This window comes from Ambystoma mexicanum, chromosome 7q (assembly GCF_040938575.1).
Source record: "Ambystoma mexicanum isolate Mex_15411 chromosome 7q, UKY_AmexF1_1, whole genome shotgun sequence".
Taxonomy (NCBI): Eukaryota; Metazoa; Chordata; class Amphibia; order Caudata; family Ambystomatidae; genus Ambystoma; species Ambystoma mexicanum.
Window position 1 is genome coordinate 1,092,890,798 of NC_090941.1, and position 16,629 is coordinate 1,092,907,426.

At 48.6% G+C, this 16,629-nt stretch overlaps 1 protein-coding gene across 1 annotated transcript in view; it reads left to right on the top strand.

Moving 5' to 3' along the window:
- Positions 1 to 16,629, top strand: part of LOC138528198 (transient receptor potential cation channel subfamily M member 2-like) — a 602,757-nt gene that overhangs the window by 478,474 nt on the left and 107,654 nt on the right. Inside the window, exons 21-24 of the mRNA XM_069639650.1 lie at positions 4,448 to 4,628; positions 6,364 to 6,545; positions 9,245 to 9,377; positions 13,348 to 13,435. Coding sequence (XP_069495751.1) covers positions 4,448 to 4,628; positions 6,364 to 6,545; positions 9,245 to 9,377; positions 13,348 to 13,435 — 584 coding nt within the window. The remainder of the gene's footprint in view (positions 1 to 4,447; positions 4,629 to 6,363; positions 6,546 to 9,244; positions 9,378 to 13,347; positions 13,436 to 16,629) is intronic.

Below are 16,629 nucleotides of genomic sequence, written 5' to 3' on the forward strand. Positions count from 1 at the left end.
AAGGTGTTAAAGTCAAAACTCTTCTATCTTGTTGACTGGAAGGGATATGGACCTCAGGAGAGATCGTGGGAGCCTAGTAACTATGTTCACGCACCTCGATTAATATAAAGGTTCCACCGGAGATTTCCGAACAAGCCAAGACCCCCGGAGGGAACAACCTTGGGAGGGGCCTTGAGGGGGGGTACTGTCATGATGCCTACCTCCAAGGAGCCGAGTCCGACCCAGCAACCCCAGAGGCAGGCATCATTCCCCCCAGGGAAGTGCCAGCGGGCCCAAGCTGGGGCCCTTTGGACACAGTCCTGGCGCCTTAGGCGCCAGGCTCATGTTGGACCCCTGTCCTGGCACCTTAGGTGCCAGGCTCATAAAGCTAGACATGTGTTCAAGTGTTTCAATGTGCACTTACCTGATGCAGACCATGCTGCTACATCCAGGCCCTCTTGAGGCCTGAATGGAACTACTTTACCTGTGGGACTACTTTCCACCTGGGTGTGGTCGGGGAAGGATACATACCTGATCGGTGGAAGGATACATACCTGGAACTTCTTCCAAAGCTATTTAAACCACGCCCGATCAGCAACTCTTGCTTCGCGTTGTTCTGCTACTCGCAGCTGGACGCTCACCGTGTCAGCTCCTGCATCTGGACTTCAGCCACGCCTGTCAGCATCCTGGGTCACCTGCAAAGGGAGATAAGAGAGAATTGGTGAGAAAGAAGACCTTACCTGCTAAAGCTGTGTCACGCAGACATCACACCGACGATCCTGAAAGGGAAGACATCATTTTTAAAAGCATTTCGTTTCGATCGCTGCAGCGCTGCATTTCACTCACCTTTCCTGGGCACCTCCATCTTCAGCAGCGATCATCCGGATCCGCAGCCACTTCCCAGTGCCTAGAGAGAAAAAGACAAGAACACAAGGTGAGAGAAGGAAGGGAATAGGAAAAGCTCAGTTTCCTTCTAAGACTTACCAGTTGGGTCATTCCCATTTCATTTCGGGTCCTGCCGCTTCCTGGCATTCCGGACCCCGGCCCCTATGGGGAAAAAAGACAAAGACATTGAATGAGCGAATGCAAAGACATTACCCGAACGCTCATCCAGAACTTACCTGTCATTTATTGGAACTGCACGTTTCACTTCGGGTCGGCGCCATATCTCCGGCATTCTGAACCCTGGCCCCCTAAGGGGAAAAAGACATAAGAGTTAGCGCTTGCTGCAATAAGACAATGAACATTATTATTAAGCTTGAACTTTTGAACTTGCAACAGAACTCTTACAGCGCCTTACCTGAATAGTCAAGTTTATTTGAACTTCCATCAAACCTCAATCCAGTGAAGTAACTGGGTTTCAACGCGCCCCTGCATCAGAAGCAGGATGGAGAACTCATCCTTCCAGACCCTAAGGTGAGACTTCACGGGGAATCGTGGAAGGGTATCGTGGAGGGTTGGAAGGAAGTGGGAGGCTTGAGCATTATTCCGTCAGTAGGTAATACTCCCTTTTCACGCACAGGGGAATATTCCTACGAGCCAGAGAAGCCAGAGTAGAGGGGCCCTACCTGTCCATCTTCAGAGTCCTGCGCTTCACCATTGAAGAAGCATCAGCACTCGAAGCCAGACCTGCGCCTCCGTGGGAATCAGGTGAGCGTGACACAGAGCTGGGGAGAAATCTGCCGAAGCCCTGATTTGGCAGACCCTTAAATCCGGCGGTAATAGCGAGACCGCCGGATTTAAGGGTTACCGCCAAACTCGTGATGAGGCCAAAAGTAGGAATCCTCGGTGCAACTCTAATGACATGAAGAAAAGTACCAGGCGAGAAAAGGTCGTTCCGGAAGTGGGTTACACCACCTCGGGTCTGCTTGGCGGATGCTGTGAGTGAAGAACTTTGAAAAGGAAGAACATTCTTATAACAGGTAGGGCACTTAACAAGGGCCAAGAAGGATGCATGGCCATCAGTTTGGTGCATGCTTTCAGCCTCCCACTGTGCTCTTGGCCCAGTGCCTTGAGGTTACAGCTAACGCGCCACAGCAGGTAGGCCTAGATGGCTTTGGGCGACTAATTTAAAAGTGTTATGTTCACTTATTACACTTTTTGTGCTGCGCCTGGCCCACCACCTTCAACATGGCCAACACTTTCTGCATACTGAAAGTGCCTCACTCAGCCTGGCCTGCAGCTTCAGTGATTGGCCGGCCTGGACTGTAGAACACAAATCAGGGTCGCTGGGAGGTGAGAAGCCGGCCCCCTGCACCAAGGCCCACCCTAAGGCCCCTGTCCGAGCCTGTCTGAGCAGGAAAGAGCGCTTCCCGGCAAAACTTACTCTGGACACACAACACTGCGGCTTCCATCAGGCTTTTATCTCGCCCGGTAAGCAGCCATGAGGCACAAGGTGTGATTCTCCTTGTTGCGACACAAACCTTGTTTACCTTGACTGCTACACACTTTCCTGACTATCATATGTTAGCTTCCAATAACCACTACGTCAACACCACCTTGCCATGCACGTCTTAGAGTTGTTTGTCTGCAATAATCCATTTTTGTTTTAATGCATAGACTTCCTGATGTAAAAAAATTGAATCTAGGTGATTTTAGTTTTGCGCATCCATTTTTGTTTTAATGCGCATAGTGCCCGATGTTAAAAATCAAATCTAGATGATTTTAGTTTTGTGCATCCGCTTTCGTTTTAGTGTGTAGAATGTCTGATGTAAAATAAATTGAATCTGGGTGGTCTTAGCTTTGTGCATCCATTTTCGTTTCAAAACCCAATGTTAAAGGTGCCTCTACAGTGCACTTCATGTGAACAAGACCTTTACTTATACGTGTAATGCTTATATCGCACCAACTCACAGAGTCCTTATTGCAAGGCAGTCTGTTTGATGTTGCCCCTCTATACAGGAAGTTAGACTCTGCCAGTCATTATAACTGTTCCTATTTGACCTATATGCTGTCTGATGTAGCCCCCCTTAACATGAGGACAGGCTCAGCCAGTCCATGTAACTACACCTATCTGACTCTCGTGCTTTCTGTTGTAGCCCCCCCGTATCATGAGGTGTGGCTCCCCCAGTCTGTATAGCTGTACCTATTCAACCCATCTGCTATCTTATGTAACCTCCCGCAACATGAGGAGAGGCTTGACCACTCCATTTAACTATACCTATTTGACTCCTGTGCTGTCTGATATAGCCCCCCGCAACACAAGGTGGGCTCGCCCAGCCTGCATAACTGTTCCCTTTTTGACCCACGTGCTGTCCTATGTTTTTCCCCTCCAAGGAAGATGAACGCCTGTAATGAGTCCTGAGCAAAGCAAGCTCAAACTTTGGCCCTTCCTTCCAGTGCCTCTGGCTCAGTAAAGCCAGGCCCCCATTTGCCTCGTGAGGGGAGGTGTAGCCTGTCTAGTAAACTGCACAGGCAATTGTAAGCGCGCCGGCCCTCCCAGCCCAAAAGAGCCATTTGCTTGGAGGGACCCCGGAGGGTGCATCCTTGCTGGCGGTGGGAATCTTATTAGATCAAGGATTCTTCCAAGGCCTGGCCAGAGTGAACCTTGCCTAGTTCTTTAAAGGTTTCTTAAATTATACTATTGTTTGTAATTTAGATCTTGAAATAGTTCACATTTAATCACAGTTGAATAAAATGCGCGTGACTAGTAATGTCCTCACATATCAGAAGGGTCGCTAGCATTGTCGTGCAATTCTATTATGGGTGCATTTTACAAGCTAGCCTCGAGGGTCACATTTGACTCGCTGCGGTCTCAAGCATCTCGTGTGCAAATCAAAGGCGATCCTGCACCTGCTCCAGATGTGCTCCGGCACAGCAGTATTTACCTATGTTAGGAATTCCAGGGCACATGGCCCATTTGCCTTTACACTGAACATATGAGTGCCCCCTGAGAGCCTAGCATGTACACAAGGCAACCTTATGTAGGAAACAGCAGAGTGCAGGTGGGTAGACGCACGCAGAAACAAGCTATTGATCCCTGTAGGCTGGTCATGAGTGTGTGCAATTTTGCTTTCATTGAATGTAAATGTAATGGGTTATTTATAATGCTCTTAATACCCAGAGATTTCTATGCGCGGACCCGGGGTTCGAACCTGTGTTGCGCAGTGTTGTCTTGCTTCCAAGAGGAGCGGGTTGCCCCTGTGCTATCCACCCGAGAGGCTCCTGTATAACAGCATTTCTTCCTCCAACATCAACGCTTCTGCATTTCCTGAGTGGTCGTTTAGCAGGACTGGTGCAAAGCATACACACTATTCTAGGTGAAATAACTTTAAAAGTGCACTGGAAAAAATCATTTGTTTGTATATGTAGTGGATGGTGCATCTTGGGATAAGGAAGTTGCTATATTTGCGTGTGTGTGCGTGTGTGTGTGTGTGTGTGTGTGTGCGTGTGTCCGCGCGCATTAGGTATATTCTGTGTGTACTATTAAATATATATAACATGTGACAGTATTTCTTGTGTGTTTAAGGTTCAGGTTTTGACGTAACAAAGTGCTCACCTAATGCAACGGACCAGAACTTGCCAAAATGTGCCTATGCTGATGACGCGGGCAACCCGCTCTTCCCGGAATGGCTGACCATCATTTTACTCTGCCTCTACCTGCTGTTTGCCAACATCCTCATTATAAACCTGCTCATCGCTATGTTCAGGTGAGTCTTTTATGCCTTACTCAACTAAAACACCAATCTCCACCCTTCAGAAGGTTACACTACTGCACCCGCTCCTCATGGGATGCCCCCTTCCATGTGCCTTTGCTCCTCTCAGTAAAGTGCTGAACTCTGCTACCTGCACCAAACTCCCCTGTTCATCTCCCACCTCTCTGCGCTGCCTTTACACGGGTAGCCATCTATCTCCACCCTTCAGCAGGTTACACTACTGCACAAGCTCTTCATGGGACCCGTCTCCCTCCTGTGCCTTTGCTCCTCTCAGTAAAGTGCTGCACTAACTCCCCTGTTCATCTCCCACCTCTCTGCGCTCCAGTAACACAGGATAGCCATCTATCTCCACCCTTCAGCAGGTTACACTACTGCACCAGCTCCTCTTGGGACCCGTCTCCCTCCTGTGCCTTTGCTCCTCTCAGTAAAGTGCTGCACTAACTCCCCTGTTCATCTCCCACCTCTCTGCGCTCCAGTAACACAGGATAGCCATCTATCTCCACCCTTCAGCAGGTTATACTACTGCACCAACTCCTCACGGGACCCCTTCTGAGCCTTTGGTCCTCTCAGTAAAGAGCTGAACTTTGCTACCTTCAACCAAGCTCTCTTGTTGATCATCCACTTCCGCGCGCCGCAGTTACACATCTATCTCCACCATTTAGCAGGTTACACCCCCTCTTCCTGTGCCTTTGCTCCTCGCTGTTAAGTGCTGAACTCTGCTACCTGCACCAAACTCCCCTGTTCATCTCCCACCTCTCTGCGCTGCAGTAACACAGGATAGCCATCTATCTCCACCCTTCAGAAGGTTACACTACTGCAGCAGCTCCTCATGGGACCCGCCTCCCTCCTGTGCCTTTGCTCCTCTCAGTAAAGTGCTGAACTCTGCTACCTGCACCAAACTCCCCTGTTCATCTCCTACCTCTCTGCGCTCCAGTAACACAGGATAGCCATCTATCTCCACCCTTTAGAAGGTTACACTACTGCAGCAGCTCCTTATGGGATCAGCCTCCCTCCTGTGCCTTTGCTCCTCTCAGTAAAGTGCTGCACTAACTCCCCTGTTCATCTCCCACCTCTCTGCGCTCCAGTAACACAGGATAGCCATTTATCTCCACCCTTCAGCAGGTTACACTACTGCACCAACTCCTCACGGGACCCCTTCTGAGCCTTTGGTCCTCTCAGTAAAGAGCTGAACTTTGCTACCTTCAACCAAGCTCCCTTGTTGATCATCCACTTCCGCGCGCCGCAGTTACACGGGCTAGCCATCTATCTCCACCCTTTAGCAGGTTACACCCCCTCTTCCTGTGCCTTTGCTCCTCGCTGTTAAGTGCTGAACTTTGCTACCTGCTCCAAACTCCCCTGTTCATCGCTGACCTCTCTGCGCTGCTGTTGCACTGAGTAGCCATCTATGTGTAACTGCTCCCAATTCAAGCTTCTTCTTGCCTTTAAATTGTTCCAGAAGCCCTCCCCCAACAATATTTTGGTACCCTTAGGTCTACAAGTGTGAAGCCTGGGTACACAAACAAGTCTTATGGATGAAAATTAATCAACTAGCCACTAGACAACATCGCCTCCTGAATTGAAAGCCAGGACCGCTTTGAATGGTTGAAACTGTGGGGAGGCGCATAGTATGAGTTGGTGCAGATGTGGGGGCATGAGTTGAGTTCAAGGCATATGACGCTTATCTTATGATTGGACGCTAATTGGACCTCACTCCTTTCTCCTCTCCCAGTTACACTTTTGCAGAAGTGCAGGATCACACAGATCAGATCTGGAAGTTCCAGCGCCATGACCTGATCGAGGAGTACAACAACCGACCTCCTGCGCCTCCCCCTTTCATCCTCCTCAGTCACCTTCACTTCCTGGTGAAATATGTCATGATGCGCAGGCCAGCACGGGGGCAGAAACATCTCAGTGAGTATGGCCTGCTGGTGCCCCATGGGGTGGGCATCAGATATGAGGGTGGGTGGGGGGCGCTGGAAGAGGGTCAGGACTTCCAGAATGTTTGTGGCCAACATTAACCCTTTCACTGTGGGGAATTCTATATTTTTCTTTGGAAATGAAGACCTGTTTATATATCAACAGGAGGCAGAGAAGTGGTGAGGGAGTGTGACCATTTATATGGCACACACTGTGGATGAGTTTGCCTCTTGGCTGCCTTAAAGTGTTAAACTATCCACATCCTTCTACACTCTTTCTGCACTCCTCACTCCCAGTGCAACCGCCCAAAGTCTCCAGTTCCAAAACATCCACAACAAAATCACTACCCAGCGTGCCTCTCTACACCCCCAGCAGCTGACCATTACTGCCGTACCAACATCTGCTCTTCTATCACCATCTAAACCAAACCAAACCCTCGGCCATCCCAGTACAAGATGATGCAATCCCAGCCACCATGGCCAAGGCCACACCCAGGTTCTTACGGCTTCCTTCACAGAGTCCCTCAGTACCTCATTCACCCCTGGTTCTTTGCCCAGTCTCTTCGAGAAAGTCATCCAAGACCCCACCCCTCAAAGAACAGTTTCTAGATCTTACAGTCCTGGGAAACGACTGAGTGGTCATTGAGGGTCATCATTACACGTTTGCCAGTATCCCACCAGAATTACCGATGGGGTACAGGCAAACGCGTAATGACCCTGTTTCACGGTTTCCTGCTGGTAATTCCTACGGGATACCGGCAAATGGTATTACCGTTCCCGCCGCCTGATGCCCCAGCATTACTGGCATAGTACAGGGGGAAGTGTGGTAAATCCCCATTCCATGCAACCCACAGGACTCCATGGAGGGAATTGCCGGTATTACTGGCATCAGTAAGGCCAGTGCCAGTAATACAGCTCTTGGCTGGATGTAAATCAGGTAGCCCCCCGACCCCCCACCAGCAAAATGGGACTCTGCCGGTCTGGAAATGTGCCAGTATACAGAAATACCGGCACTTTCTGTACAGACCGGCAGAGGCCTTATGACCCCCCTGCCTTTACATCCAACCTAGATGCTGCAAAATGGGGTTGTGTTCTTGTTGTAATGGATCCTGAAGATTCAACAAATTGTTAAAGGGTTCACAAAGGATAAAGGCACATTGTAATGTGTCCAGAGATGGGTGGCCATTTAAGCATCATATCTGAAGAGGGGCGATTGAAAAATAACCTGTGTGCAATACTATTTCCATGTGGAACAAACACATCAGAGGAGGATGCTGTTCTGTAGTAGAGGCGGCCCCCCAGCCAGTCCGAAAATGAGGTGCCAGTGACAGCGTTACTGGGACCTTTTCCAGGACCGGCTCACTCCGAGTCTGCTGGTAGGGGCTGTGAACTACCCGTAGGCCTGACCTGCCGCTAGTCCAGGCCCCTACTGGTAGATAATTCACTGAAGCACTGGCATCGTTACTAACGGTGCCGACGGTGCCAGTGCTTCAGTGTTCCCATTCCCCGGGAGTCCTATGGGACTCTACGGGAATGGTAACTTACTGCTCCGCCGCTGCCCGTAATATCCCGGTATTACTGGGTTATTGGGCATCGGAAACAGTAAGCCGAGTTTGCCAGTAGTCCGCCAGTACTACCGACAGCACCAACATAATGAGGGCCTATGAGTCACCTGTACTACCAAAATAGGCAGACACTTGCAGCAAAAATAGGGAGTAAAAGTACACTTAGGAAAACACAGGAAACAACGGGCATGATGGAGATTGCCCCCTGCTCCCACCCATTTACCAGATTACCAGCACCACTGGTAGGTACTCTTAATATCATTACTGCCTGATCTAAAAAGGAACGCAAAGGTACTTCAAGCTAGTAGCTGCAAAGAAGTATAGCTTATTGGGAATGGGAATACTTACTTTACTTCCTACAAAATAATTGTGCTGTTTTCTTTTTATTTTAAAGGCAAAGTCAGGGGTTCTTGCAGGGACAATTCCTTTAACCTTTATTTATTAGCTGTCAAGACCACATGGGTCTCTTCCTAAGGTAGTAATAGGACAAGTGAAACATAACTTTTAAATATAGACAGTCAGAAAAGAAGAAAATGCAGCACACAGCCTCCAGAAAGAAGGAACCCACTAGTTGAATAATTGAGAGCTGGTGAAGGAGTAAGAAGGTACAGACAGTCCGTGTCACCAAAGAAAGATCAGATGGTTATGCTGATTATTGTTAAATGTGGGAAGGGAAGTGGGCAGATTACATGGGACCAGTAGTACTAATTTGCTGTCCTAGCCTCTGGTGCATGCTGTGGTCTCATGGAAAGGATAAGCCTGAGACAGGCAATCCTGAAGTTTCAGCCCATCCTCTCAGCATTTCTCTTGAAAGGGTTCCCCACTCTCTTATGGAGAAGGCGTTTTGTGAAAGAGTGTCCTGCATTGTACGGCTAAACATGATGAGTAGTCCATTGGCAGCCATTTTACAGTGAAAACTCACAGCTTCCTGGTTAAATGGCTTATTTCCGGGGCCATTCACTGTGCAATAAACTGCCATGGATATCTGTGCACTGCAGAGACAGTGTTCTCTGTGGTGGATTTGCCATAGAGCATAAAGGCTTCTTCTGATGGAGGACAGTTTTTGGAGGCCACGCTTTTATTTTCATGAAGGAAAGTAACATTCATGTATTTGCATGTTATCTGACAGTGCGGACGCTGGACGAGAGCGAGTCGGCAGCGCTGCTATCCTGGGAGTCCTACATGAAGGAGAATTACCTCCAGAGCCAGCAGTATAAGCAGCAGCAGAGCACAGACCAGAAGATCCGGGACACCTCTGAAAAGTAAGGACCACCGTGCACGCTCAGGCCAGACCTGACCCTTCCAAAACGTAGTTGCGGTCCATGAGGAGCAACATTCCAACCACCTGTCTCACATGGGGCATAATTCAGTCCATACAGAGCCTAATAGTTATCTATTTGTTTACCACGCTACACATCAGGCTCCCCCTCCCCCGTCAGAGCACCAAGAAGGAAGGGTTTGGGTAAGGAGTGGAGGGAGAGGGAACAACCTGAAGGATGTCACTGGGCTAAATTGGCCAACTGTAGAGTAAGCATCTTCTGTTGCTTAAGGTAAGTCACATACCATTTATCCCGGTTCATTCATAGTTTGGGAATCATTTCAGTTAATTCTTGGAGGTGTGCATTGATATAGAAAGCAATGTTGCCATAGCCGGGTGTTCTGTCTTTCTGCACGTTAGTTGGCCATCCTGGAGTCTTTGTTTTGTGATCGCTCATTCCTGAGTGTGTGCTTGGGGCAGCCGGTTCTCTCACGCCATGTTGTATTTTCTTGCATGATCCTGTGCAGGGTGCACTGGATATAATAATGTACCTCTTTAGCCAGGTACTTGGGAGCCTCTTGCCCATTCCACTCGATGAGTGAGACATACGGGTATAATCATCACTCTTTGCTTGACTGGGAGGCAGTGTCTGGATTCCAGCAGGAGTGTGATGTGGTCTCGTTGAGTGGGGCATAGGGGTATAATCATCACTCTTTGCTTGACTGGGAGGCAGTGTCTGGATTCCAGCAGGAGTGTGATGTGGTCTCGTTGAGTGGGACATAGGGGTATAATCATCACTCTTTGCTTGACTGGGAGCCAGTGTCTGGATTCCAGCAGGAGTGTGATGTGGTCTCGTTGAGTGGGACATAGGGGTATAATCATCACCCTTTGCTTGACTGGGAGCCAGTGTCTGGATTCCAGCAGAAGCCTGATGTGGTCTCGATGAGTGGGACATAGGGGTATAATCATCACTCTTTGCTTGACTGGGAGCCAGTGTCTGGATTCCAGCAGGAGCGTGATGTGGTCTCTATGAGTGGGACATAGGGGTATAATCATCACACTTTGCTTGACTGGGAGCCAGTGTCTGGATTCCAGCAGAAGCCTGATGTAGTCTCGATGCGTGGGACATAGGGGTATAATCATCACTCTTTGCTTGACTGCGAGCCAGTGTCTGGATTCCAGCAGGAGCCTGATGTGGTCTCGATGAGTATGATCATCACTCTTTGCTTGACTGGGAGCCAGTGTCTGGATTCCAGCAGAAGCGTGATGTTGTCTAGATGAGTGGGACATAGGGGTATAATCATCACTCTTTGCTTGACTGGGAGCCAGTGTCTGGATTCCAGCAGGAGCACGATGTGATCTCGATGCGTGGGACATAGGGGTATAATCATCACTCTTTGCTTGACTGGGAGCCAGTGTCTGGATTCCAGCAGGAGCGTTATGTGGTCTCGATGAGTGGGACATAAGGGGTATAATCATCACTCTTTGCTTGACTGGGAGCCAGTGTCTGGATTCCAGCAGGAGCGTGATGTGGTCTTGATGCATGGAACATAGGGGTATAATCATCACTCTTTGCTTGACTGGGAGCCAGTGTCTGGATTCCAGAAGGAGCCTGATGTGGTCTCGTTGAGTGGGACATAGGCGTATAATCAGCACTCCTTGCTTGACTGGAAGCCAGTGTCTGGATTCCAGCAGGAGCCTGATGTGGTCTCGATGCGTGGGACATAGGGGTAAAATCATCACTCTATGCTTGACTGGGAGCCAGTGTCTGGATTCCAGCAGGAGCGTGATGTGGTCTCGATGAGTGGGACATAGGGGTATAATCATCACTCTTTGCTTAACTGGGAGCCAGTGTTACTTCACACTTTTAAGCATGTATGGTTTGCTTACACAGATACACACTCAATATGCAGGTAATTGTTCTCATATACAGATTTTCTTTAATCTGCATTAAGAGCAACCTGCATATTCAATCCTACATGAACCTTATTTTGATGTGCAAACCTTGTGAAGGAGTGTGCTTATAGAACAACACTATATACTGTATATACAATCATATCTGTGCCTTGAGCAAGCCCAGGTAAGAGAGAAACTACTGCACGTCCCTCCAAATGGATCATGTTGGCACCCATGTCCTTATATTATAAGTATTGGTATATAACCAATAAAAATTTTTAAAAAGTAATTAGCAAACCACTTATCAAAATTTCATTTGTGAACCAACAATTTGTTAAGGCTGGGCGCAAGCAACCTAACACAACCACCTTTTGTCAACATGCATACGGTGTCAGAACCCTACTCGTGCTTGGAGAACAAATCTCATCTGCATTAAGACCTGCCTAGTCTTCTGTACGAGCAGCAGGAGAGTCATCTACACTGCACCCATTATCAGACCAGTGCCATGGTATAGGAGAGTAATGTACCCATCTCCCAATATCACAGGGGTGTTCTATGTTGTACTTAGCGCTGGTGTGGTGCAATGCTTTCATAGAGAATTGTATCCTGTGCTCAGACTTTGTCAATGTCTGCTGTTGCCATCACCTTGGGGGGTATTCTAATGTCTACTCTGTTCCAGGGTGGGGGCATACTGTTGGAGAATATTCTATCCTGTACTTAGTGTGGTAACATGATATTAGGCAGTACTTATACTGTACTCTGTGCCAATGCAGTGGTATGCTGTTAGAGTGTATCGTATACTGTACTCCATGCATACGTGATGTCATACAGATGTCATGTGCTTTGTTTTGTGGTTTGGGTGTTGTAAAGGCATCAAGAAGCAAGACACAGACAATAGATTCTAAGTTCAAACAAAAACTTGTTATGAACTTAAATGTCAGGATGATGTAAGGCCGAATTTGCCCTATGCTAAGGTTGGATTTCCCTACCTAAAGAAACTAAGGATAGTCTGAGTCAGTAAGTTCAACTTAAAAGTCTGTGTCCTTAACCTATATGGCAAAGTGATCAGGGAGACTGAACCTATGTACACTCATAATATTGACCCTACACAGAAGAGAAGAGAGACATTGTTCTATGTCAAAGTATGAACAATTTGGCTGTTTGCCCAATTATTTTAATGCATAAAAAGTCATTTTCAAAGTTGTCTATCAGAGCAGGACACAAAATGATAACAAAACAAAATCTGTAAACAATATATTGATATTCTATCCAGTCACATTGACTGGACCTCAGTGTAAATGAACATGTATAATCCCTTACAGAATCTAGGGATTTTGGTGAACAAGTAACATGTGAATATAGTACAAAACAGTACATAAATTGACAGTGTTGACACTACAAACTGTGGAAAAAAGGAGTCGACACTTCTGTGTTTTGACCATTCATCAGCTGAGCCATAAAGCTGGCAAGTGGTTGGCCTTCATCAGGACGGGAAACAAGTTGAACTGAAGGTGTCCTACTGTTCTCGTGTTCTCAATTAGTCACGGCGTGATCACGAATTGGTCAAAGACTCCCGTTTGAATCTAGAAGAATATTGCCAAATTTCTGGTATTTCTTACATACTCGGATACCCTGTGAGGAAATAGCATAGGGTACAGATCTCAATGTCCTTTTGATGGACGTTTGGATTCAAGTTTGGGGTGTGAATTATTCAGCTGGGGTGGATGCCATTACTCGAATTATTCAGACCATCGGTTTGATTGATTCCCCTGATTAGCAGCCAGCATGGACCGCGCGTTGCTGCAGCGTTCGGACACTTACAGCGAGAATGCTGCAGCAACGGAAGAGGACCTGAATTACAGACAGAAGATAGCTCCAAAGGGTGTTAATGGAAGCTCTGGGCCACGTCTCATGCTGACTTCTCGAATAATCTGAAGTAGGTCATTGGATCTATCAGCACAATGAGTTACGAGTTCAGCAAGCTTGAGCGGGGAACTCAGCTGCCTCAGTCATGCATGCACTGTGAACCTTACAAGAAGCAACTATGAGCTTTGCCTTGTATTCCTGCCTCTTTGTAGGGTCAGTGCAGTGGTGAATTTGTTGGAGATTGACCAGGAGAAGCGGTCACGGATGATGGAGCGGAAGCTGGCACTCCTGGAAGTGCAGGTGAGGGGACAGGGACCTTTCCTTTGATTTGTTAGAATGTTATTCCATTATTTTAAGCTGTGTCCAGAAAACCCTTTTAGGGACTCCCTTTCTATTTTGGCAGTTGCGCCCCTTCATCCGTCCTGTGATGACTCCTTGCAATGCATGGTTTTAGCGTCCATCTAGGAGCTTACGCTGGAATCATCTCCACTCTTCTTGCTACCTCCCCCTGCCAACAGCATTGAACACTGTGTATCCCAAACATCACAACACTGTGGTGCCTGGATGGCCTCAGTCTAAAGAGGTGGAGCTTTTCCCACCCATCCTAGGCCAGATTGGAAACCTCAAACTCACAATAGGAATCATGTGATGGTGCTTAGCAACACATATCAAAACCATACATGAAAATAAATACATAATTATAAACTCCAGCTTTATGCTTGGTGGATCTGGTGACAATGAATGATACTGTAGAATGGAAAAGTGATTCTGAGGAACCCCCAACAGCAAAGTCAATGGTTGAACATTACATGTGCATTAAGGACAACCCCACAGTCAATAATGCCTGATTAAACAAAAGCATTATTTCAACACATCACAGTATCTTCATATTATTCTTTTTCCTTAACACATAAAAACAACCCACTAGAAATGGGTACCTCTCTAATGACCTCTTTTTTATTTTAAAATAAAAAAGGCACCATGATTTTAAATTCTGTGGCAAGACTGAACGCGAGGATTATGCTTCACGTTCTACACTTGAAATTTCGGCAGCATAAGAAAAGTTCCCAAGCTGGGTACATTTCCCATGAAACCCTGGGGCAATGTGCAGTTTCAACTTTCACAAGCTGGGTACATTTCCCATGAAACCCTGGGGCAATGTGCAGTTTCAACTTTCACAAGCTGGGTGCATTTCCCATGAAACCCTGGGGCAATGTGCAGTTTCAACTTTCCTGAACATGTGATAGGGGCACTTCAAAGCCCTGATGTCCAGACCATGAAATTCCATCCTTTCCTATATCCATCTGCTTTCCTTGTTGCTCTTTCAACGCATAAGTCACTTATGATAGCGCTTTGCTTTAAAGCTTAATCTTGGGGTGTTTGTTTTAGGAATGAGTGCAGGGTGCTTCTGTGCTTCCTGGGTTTTCAATTTTCAGCTTTATTCTTGTGCTTGCTATGCTCTTGGTTGAAATAGTCAACTGATGTATTTGTTTGCCTGTTACACTGCGTTGCGGGAAGAATGTTTCAGTAGCAGGCCAAGTCAAAGAGCGAGCTTTGCTGCTGCCACAGATGGGGGTTATCACTATTAAAGAGTGCAAGGTCCTTGCTGCTGGGGACCACTTCAGAGCAACGCCATCCCTGCATCGGATGTGTCCTTAGGAGGGTGAGATCAGTGCCAGTGTTCTCGGGGAAACGGCAGCAGTGTTCTACATGACCCGCCCTCTCTGAACCAGACATACAAGTGGGTCGGTGAGTTGCTTTAGTTTTCTCTCAGCACTGGGGAAGGAGACATTGGGCCTCATTACACGGTAGGCGCTAAAAAATGTGATTTACCGTCATGGCGCTATTAGCGTGTCCGCCATCGTAGGAGACCGCTAATAGCGTTCCATTACGAGTTAGCGGACACGCGCATAGGGCCATGCCGGTAAATGACCCCACTGCCATGGCGGAAAAGCACCTTACCGGCTCCGACCAAAGTGCTGATAGCACCTCCGCCCTCATGCTGCACGCTATTAGCGGTCCCCGCTGTTAGCGGTCACTGCTATTAGCGGTCACTGCTATTAGCGGTCACCGTAAAACACCGGAACCGGAAATAGCGTCATCGCACCGGAACGGGAAAGAGCCCGGCGGCCATCTTTAAAAACACAATCCATTGCCATCCCCTGCACTCAGGACCTGCAGCAACACCACGACTGGCAAAACCACATCCCAGAAGAACAAACAATGCCCAAGGCCCTAAAGAAAGCCGATGCGCGCCAGCGCAAAGAACGCTTCTCAAACGAGGAATTGAAAATGCTGGCAGACACCCTGGCTGCAAATGCAGACGTAGTGTTCGCTAGCGACATGCGGCGCCCGGCACTCCTGAGAAAAAAGGAAATCTGGGCTGAGGTGGCGCAGAAAGTCAGTGCGGTGGGCTCCACCCCCCGCACCGTAAAGGACGTGCGCAAGCGGTGGGATGATCTGCGCCTCCGTGTACGCAGCATTTTATCGGCCAACAGGAATATGGCCATGGGCACAGGAGGCGGAGGTGGATCCCCGATGAAGATGCAGGAGTGGGAGGAGACATGTGCCAGCACCATTGGCATAGAATCCATCGAGGGAGTGGGCCGAATGGAGTGTGGTGTGGCAACAACGTCAGACGGAGGTGAGTGACCACGCAAGACACAGCAATGCCAAGCATGAGTCCCTCCCCCAAATGTGAATTGGGAATCAGCTAATGGATGGGGTCATCACACACACATGTACACAACCCTGCATATATGCCCTGCACATCCCCACACAACCACATGCATGCAGCACCTCACACACGTGTCACCCTGACACATGTCCGGATGACCCACCCATCTGGCCAACAACCTGCAGGCCCAAAGTAGATGTCCAAATCCAAAGAACTGCAGCAACAACAACATATGCATGATGCACGTTGACCCATCACTGATGTTATCCCTGTCTTGCTCCCCCACAGGGTCACAATCTGACAGTGAGGAGCTGGACTCTGCAACGCAGGCCCCACCACCCAAAAAGCAGGCCAAGGGAAAGGATGCAGGCACCAGGCCCAGTACATCGAGGGGCACTGGGATATCTGGAGTGGCCCAGCGTTCAAAAGCCACCCACGCAACGACCACACCAAGGGTCGAAATGCCATCCGACACTGTGGCAGCACCCCCACCACCCACCCCCACCACTCAGGAGCCAGTGCCAGAAGGCACGCCGTCCGCAGCCAATAGCTCCGTTGGGGAAGCAGCAGCCACGGCACCTATGAGTGATGTGGACGACCCATGTCCGACACCGGAAGGGCAGCGTACACCCAGCCCCCAGCTGTCCCCACTCCACAGCCCATGCAACACATCCAATGGCAGCATCCATGAGGTGCATGCCGGAGATGCAATGGATGGGTCATTCAGTCCCGTGGCGAGCTCACCTGATGTCGGCCACATGCAGCAAGCTGCGCCGAGGAGTAACAGGGGCAGGGCCGCAGACGACACCATGAGCCT